The sequence below is a fragment of the Henckelia pumila genome, chromosome 1, assembly GCF_033568475.1.
Source record: "Henckelia pumila isolate YLH828 chromosome 1, ASM3356847v2, whole genome shotgun sequence".
Taxonomy (NCBI): Eukaryota; Viridiplantae; Streptophyta; class Magnoliopsida; order Lamiales; family Gesneriaceae; genus Henckelia; species Henckelia pumila.
The window spans coordinates 170,916,127-170,923,933 of record NC_133120.1 but is presented as its reverse complement, the minus strand read 5'-3'; the positions used below and the strand labels follow the sequence as shown (position 1 = coordinate 170,923,933).

Below are 7,807 nucleotides of genomic sequence, written 5' to 3'. Positions count from 1 at the left end.
TCGACACTCTCTCTATCACTATATTAAAACTTGACACTCGTACGCTTGCGAGCATTTTTCACAACAAGTTTTTGGCGCCGTTGCCGGGGAGTAAATTTTGATCTTGTTTAATCTTGTTACCAATTAGTCTAGATTTCAATTTAGAATTTTTTTTATTTTATTTTAAGTTACTAATTGATTTCTTCTTATTTTTAATTGCAGTTTATGCGACGATCTCAAAGTGCAAATTCTCTGCTTTTTGATCCGGAGATCGAGCGAACTGCATGTGCGTTGAGAAGAGCGAGAATAGAAGAAGTTAATAATATGGCTGAAGAGAATGCACAAGAAGCTCCCTTGGTGCCAATTAGAGATCACTTCCGGCCGACGATCCAGGGTGACTATTTTGGAATCGCTCGAGGGACCATTAACGCCAAAAATTTTGAACTAAAGCCGTCGTTGATCAACATGGTTCAACAGAACCAATTTAATGGGAGCGTCATTGCTGATCCTCACCTACACCTACGCATTTTCTTGAAAATATCTGATACGGTAAAAATTAATGGTGTGTCTGAGGATATTATACATTTATTCTTATTTCCTTTTTCTCTCAGGGATCAAGTAAGGAGTTGGTTGCAGTCGCTGCCATTGGGGAGTATAACTACATGGGAGGATATGGCAGTGAAATTTCTTGCGAAATATTTTCCACCTGCTAAATCCACCCAATTGAAGATCGAAATCAGCACTTTCCGGCAGATGGATTCTGAACAGCTCTACGAGGCGTGGGAAAGGTACAAAGATTTTCTTAGACGTTGTGCTAATCATAATTTTGCAGATTGGGAGCAAATCGAGTTGTTCTACAATGGGCTAAATGCGCCTACAAGGATGTCTGTGGACTCTGCTTCTGGAGGTACCATATTTGTGAAGGACCCCTCTCAAGCCTATGATATGCTGGAACAGATGACAATCAATAGTTTTCAATGGTCATCTGAGCGTATGGAAGTCAAGAAGCCAGTTGGAGTGTATGCAATGGATCCTCTTTACATCTATCACTGCACAATTGTCTGCACTGACAACCCAAGTAGGCTTTGAATAAGGTGAGTGTTGCAGAACCAGCAGGTGTGTCGGGGGCTATGGAAGAATGTCATCATCCTGAACAAGTGCATTACATGAATCAAAGAGGTTATGGAGGCTACAGAGGTAATCCTATTCCAAATTCTTATCACCCAGGTTTGAGAAATCATGAAAATTTTTCTTATGCTAACATATAAAAGGGATTCTTTTGCACAAAATTGAAGGGGAAGCCGCTGCATAGAGAGAAACACATCAAGTCGATCGAGAGAAGATTTTGGAGGCTTTGGAAGAGAAAATTATGCACAAGTTGGAAGAACATCAAAAAACAAAGATGAAGATAGATCGTCCAGACACGGAAGATCGAATATTTGGATTTGTTTTCTTTCTCTCGAATTTATATTATTGATTTGATGTCTAGTTTCATGAATATGAATTGGTTTCAACTATTTTTGATTATGAACTAAACTTTTTAAGTCTAGAGGTTGATGTAGCCTGGTCAAGACGTGTTTATGAATTGTTGATTTTATTGAATTGAGTTTTTCTAAATTAATTGTGATTCTAGTTTTGAAAGTATTTTCAATTTACTGGCCATAAATTGATTTGTCATATTTATTTAGAATTCGACACTCGGGAGAGGAGATTTCGAATAGGATCGATATAATTCACACTATTAATTGTTTATATGTTTCGGGAGAGCTTATAACTTTAATATAGCCTAGAAAGAATAGTGTTTTAAATATATCACTACACGTAAATTCTCAATAGGAATATTAGAATTGATCGGTGGTTGATACACTCTATTTGATACTCGGGAGAGGGAAATAATATAATCTATGTGTTCTTGGTTATTAATTGAAATGAACTCATGAAAATAGATTAATTAGGAATGAATATTGTCGAGACCAGGTGAAATCAAAACCTCTAGACTATTTCTATTTGATTGATAATCTCTTAAGGATTGTGTGTGCGCGCATTTTATAAACTTTATTATTTATTTAATTTGTCTGCAAATCTCTAAAGTTTAATTTTCTAAATAAAATTAAGACTATTTTAATTACAAGTATTGAATATTTTCAATTTACTCCTTGTGGGATCGACACTCTCTCTATCACTATATTAAAACTTGACACTCGTACGCTTGCGAGCATTTTTCACAACAAGTTTTTGGCGCCGTTGCCGGGGAGTAAATTTTGATCTTGTTTAATCTTGTTACCAATTAATCTAGATTTCAATTTAGAATTTTTTTTATTTTATTTTAAGTTACTAATTGATTTCTTCTTATTTTTAATTGCAGTTTATGCGACGATCTCAAAGTGCAAATTCTCTGCTTTTTGATCCGGAGATCGAGCGAACTGCATGTGCGTTGAGAAGAGCGAGAATAGAAGAAGTTAATAATATGGCTGAAGAGAATGCACAAGAAGCTCTCTTGGTGCCAATTAGAGATCACTTCCGGCCGACGATCCAGGGTGACTATTTTGGAATCGCTCGAGGGACCATTAACGCCAAAAATTTTGAACTAAAGCCGTCGTTGATCAACATGGTTCAACAGAACCAATTTAATGGGAGCGTCATTGCTGATCCTCACCTACACCTACGCATTTTCTTGAAAATATCTGATACGGTAAAAATTAATGGTGTGTCTGAGGATATTATACATTTATTCTTATTTCCTTTTTCTCTCAAGGATCAAGTAAGGAGTTGGTTGCAGTCGCTGCCATTGGGGAGTATAACTACATGGGAGGATATGGCAGTGAAATTTCTTGCGAAATATTTTCCACCTGCTAAATCCACCCAATTGAAGATCGAAATCAGCACTTTCCGGCAGATGGATTCTGAACAGCTCTACGAGACGTGGGAAAGGTACAAAGATTTGCTTAGACGTTGTGCTAATCATAATTTTGCAGATTGGGAGCAAATCGAGTTGTTCTACAATGGGCTAAATGCGCCTACAAGGATGTCTGTGGACTCTGCTTCTGGAGGTACCATATTTGTGAAGGACCCCGCTCAAGCCTATGATATGCTGGAACAGATGACAATCAATAGTTTTCAATGGTCATCTGAGCGTATGGAAGTCAAGAAGCCAGTTGGAGTGTATGCAATGGATCCTCTTTACATCTATCACTGCACAATTGTCTGCACTGACAACGCAAGTAGCTGCTTTGAATAAGGTGAGTGTTGCAGAACCAGCAGGTGTGTCGGGGGCTATGGAAGAATGTCATCATCCTGAACAAGTGCATTACATGAATCAAAGAGGTTATGGAGGCTACAGAGGTAATCCTATTCCAAATTCTTATCACCCAGGTTTGAGAAATCATGAAAATTTTTCTTATGCTAACAATAATAATGTGTTGAATCCTCCGGGGTTCATTACAAATAAGGGTGAGGGTAAGTCATCTTTGGAGGATGTTGTTAGTACCTTCGTGCAGGAATCGAGTAAGAGGATGGCGAGGACTGAGACTCGTCTGGAAATCTTAGAGACGCATGTGGCTAACATGGGCGTTGTGCTTCAATCCATGGAGACTAGCATTGGGCAGTTGGCGAATGCACTGAAAGACAACAACTGCGGCCAGTTTCCAAGCAATACAGAGGTGAATCCCATAGAACAGTGTAAGGCCATAGAGTTGAGGAGTGGGAAGAAAGTGGATAATGAAGAATGCAAACCTGAGAGCAAGATTTCTGAAAAATATGCTTTTGAAGAGAATGAAGTCGAGGAGAATCCGAGTGAACTTGAGCTGAAACCGATGTACAAGTCGCCACTTCCATATCCACAGAGATTCAAGAAGAAGGTGTTGGATGAACAGTTTTCCAAGTTTCTTGAGATCTTCAAGAAACTTCACATCAATATCCCATTCGCCGATGCTTTGCTGCAAATGCCGAATTATGCCAAATTCTTGAAGGAAGTGATGTCGAGAAATAGGAAGTTGGAAGAGTTCGAGACAGTAAATCTGACTGAGGAGTGCAATGTTATCCTGCAAAAGAAGCTACCACAAAAATTAAAAGATCCAGGGAGTTTTACGATTCCTTGCATTATTGGTTCTTCTCATTTTAAGAATGCACTTTGTGATTTAGGAGCTAGCATTAATTTGATGCCTTTATCTGTTTTCAAAAACTTAGGACTTGGCGAGGTGAAGCCCACGACGATCGCATTACAGCTAGCTGATAGATATCTCACATATCCGCGTGGAATCATCGAGGATGTTCTGGTAAAAATAGATAAGTTTATTTTCCTGCAGATTTTGTGGTGTTGGATATGGAGGAAGATGGAAATATGCCTTTAATTTTAGGGAGACCGTTCTTGGCTACTGCTGAAGCCAAGATTGATGTTAAGAAAGGAGAGCTGTCGATGGGAGTTGATAGTGAGAAAGTTATTTTTAATGTGTTCAAAGTGGCTAACAATCCATCCACGAAGAAGGTGTTCATGATTAAAAAATCAAAGAATATGGAAAGTTTTCGTGCAGATGTTAGTGCTATAGAAGTGCCCAAAGAGAAAGATCTGCTGGTGTTAAAGAAAAAGAAGAAAAAGCGATCTAATTTCAAGAGGTTTGTTGAGTTTGTTTGGAGGGTGAAAGAGAAGGGAAAGACATAATAGCGGTGAAAGTCGGGCTATGGACTATAAACTAAGCGCTTCTTGGGAGGCAACCCAAGCTATTTTTGTTATTTGCTTTATTGATTTGTTTTTATTTTTATTTTATTTTATTTATTATTTTTTTTTCTTTTCTTTTGTGCAAGTTGAGACTAGACATCAATAATAATTTTGAGTTGTGTAGGTAAAAACATTGAAGCAGTGAAAGTTTAGACGTCACCTCTGCATGAAGAGCTTTGAGTGATTAAGATGGTGCCGAGTACTGATGCTCGGTGCCCAAGGTATGTGTCCTTTGAAAGAGTGGGTGCCCAGTGAGCCAACTTGTGGCTATGGGCTTTGATGACTCTTTGTACAAACGATCTTTTGTTTAATGTAATTTACACTTTTATTAATGGCAATGACTTTATCTTTCTTCATATTGTTATATTATGATATACTATTGTTGTTTTGATAAAGACCTTGAATATACTATAGTGTATGTAAGATGTGGTAGAACATGGGGATGTCTATCATGAAATACATCTTATAGTCACTGTATATTCTAAACTGTTCCTAGTCGATTGAGCCGTCCGATAATAAGGATAAGGATCGCTCGAGTTTGAGACTAGCTTTGCGATGCGGAGTACCACGTTTCATTGGTAGGGAACATGGAGATGTTCGAAGCATGCAAATGGATATTCATAGGATGAATAATCGAACTACCCTATCCGGCCTTTCCAAGTGGTTATCACTTATCGAGTGGATAAAGTCCGCGGTTTTGGTTGTACACCATTAGTCCTTACTACTTGAAACATCATGGAGACTCTATATGCTAGTACTGTACTTTGACTCGTTTACCGACTCTATGGGGGTCATCAGGTGTCGGGATTGGGTACAGTTACAACACATATAGGAGTCGATGCATTGTTGTCAAGGATTCACCACATACTTGCGAGTGTGGATATCCTATGCGATCTGAGGAGATATTAGTGTGACGAATCTCTGGCCAGAGTACTTGATGTGATTTAAGAAATGGTTTCTTAGTAGCACATGCGATGTCACTAATTTGATCTTCAAGATGTATTGCATAGTTATCGAATCTTGAGCGACTCTCGATATACCAATGGTTGTTGATTCGATCGGGATATATGGATGAAGGGACCGTACTGTACGCTAACCAAAATCTACTGGTTCTTGTAGGCACTATCAGTGATACCTAGGGAATCATGGGGCAATGTTGCTAGGCGCTTTACCATGATTCGTTGGGCAAGTCGGAAATCGTTGTTCCGAGTCACAAGGAGTTGTGAGCCCACGGCTAGCTGTATCCCTGAACCATTGAGGGTCACACAGTGTAATGGAGTTTTAATCCCCGTTGAGATAGTTAAATTTAAAGAGTTAAATTTAATGAATAAAGAAGTTGGACTTCTTAAATAAGAGTAAGGGAGTAGGATTTCCTAAAATGACATAGGGATGTACATTTTTGGAAACCACTGAATTCGGATTCAGGAAAATTTATCTTGACTTTAAAATGTGCAGAAATGGTTTCTGTGCACATTGGTAAAATCGGTTTATCAATCGGAGTCACGATGAATTTTATATTAATTTCTGAACATGCGGGCTTTGCTTGTCGGGCCTCAACTTATGACTAATGGGCCCTAAGGTGTTAGTGGCCTGCATTATAAATAAGTTATTGCAGTACAGAAATTACACACAGTTGGTCATAATTTTGAGAGACAGTTTTTGAAAAAAACCCTAGCTCTCTCTAGAAATTCGGCCGCCCCTCCCTCTCTCTGTCAGAGATTTTCCGGTCTGTGATTTTGAATTGCAGACAGGATTAGCGAATCAAATTCGTTATTCTCTTCGCAGAAAACTTCTGATAGATTTTCTAATGCAATCTATCAGAGGGATTAAACCTCCATTCGTGGACCTGATTGAAGGAAAGCTTGTTCATCAGTTCCAGGGAGATACAAGAAGCGCAGAGAAATCTGTGTGGTGTCCAATAATCTCGCTTCGAGATTGAAGGTAAAATTTAATAATAGTTATTTAATTTTACACACACAAATAATTTAATCGTATGGTTGATACCCACACTATGGAATTGTTCCATACTAAAAATTTTAAACTTCCGCTGCACCGGGTATCAATCGTGATTGATCTGAACGCGAGTTACCCAACAGTGGTATCAGAGCCAGGTTTCTCAGATCAAACGATTAAATTAATCGATTGTACAAAAATTTTTGAGTCTTGGTTTTTAAAAACAAAATAAATATTTTAAATAAAAAAATTTTTTTTTTTCGGGCAAAACCCGGGCAGCGATTGGATCGCTGCCCGGTGGGGTAGCGACGGTCGCTGCCCCGGGCGGCGCACGGCGCCGCCCAAAGGGGGCGCACAGCGCCGCCCACAGCGGCGCACGTCGCCGCCCAGGGGCGGCGCTCAGCGCCGCCAGGGCAGCGCTCGGCGCTGCCCAGGGCAGCGCACGGCGCCGCCCAAGAGCGGCGCCAGGCGCCGCCAGGGCAGCGATTGTCGCTGCCCTAAAGGGGCAGCCGGGCTGCCCCGGCCCGCGCCCACGGGTGCGGGCCGGCCCGGGAGTGTCCCGGGCGGCCCGCGGGAAAAATTATTTTTTTTATTTAAATTAATTTTAATGTGTTAAAATTTTATTTTTGGTCCGGTCAAAAATTGTTTTTGATTGGTTCACGAGGCATCAGATCGAATTGTTCGAGTCCGAAAATTTTAAAATTGATTTTTGGATAAATTTGAATTTTTGGAAAATTTTAATATTTTATCCTTAAATTGAATTTTGAAATCAATTATTTTTGGTACAATTGATGATAAGATTTGATCTTATGTATATATTAAGTAAAATATGATTTTATCTATAAAATTAGATTCTGTAGATAAAATATGATTTTATTTAATAAAAGGTAAAATATGATTTTATATGTAAAATATGATTTTATATATAAAATATGATTTTATCCTGTTTAAATTTAAATTGACATATGCATGATATCCAATAAATTAATTTTGAATTAAATGTTATTGGATAAGGATGATCGATTGCCATGACCAATTTTGTAGGTGTATGTTAGAAATTTACATTTGTTTTATTGTTGTTGGTTTTATTAATGGGCCTGGTTTATGGCCCAATATGAATGTCATATGTAATAAAAGTGGGCTTGGTTTATGGCCCGTTCC

At 38.8% G+C, this 7,807-nt stretch overlaps 1 protein-coding gene across 1 annotated transcript; it reads left to right on the top strand.

Moving 5' to 3' along the window:
- The first annotated feature begins 3,491 nt into the window (after window positions 1-3,491).
- Window positions 3,492-4,636, top strand: LOC140874450 (uncharacterized). The gene is made up of 2 exons (XM_073277740.1): window positions 3,492-4,083; window positions 4,284-4,636. Exons 1-2 carry the CDS (start codon window positions 3,492-3,494, stop codon window positions 4,634-4,636), a joined length of 945 nt encoding a protein of 314 aa, XP_073133841.1.
- The last annotated feature ends 3,171 nt before the right edge of the window (window positions 4,637-7,807 follow it).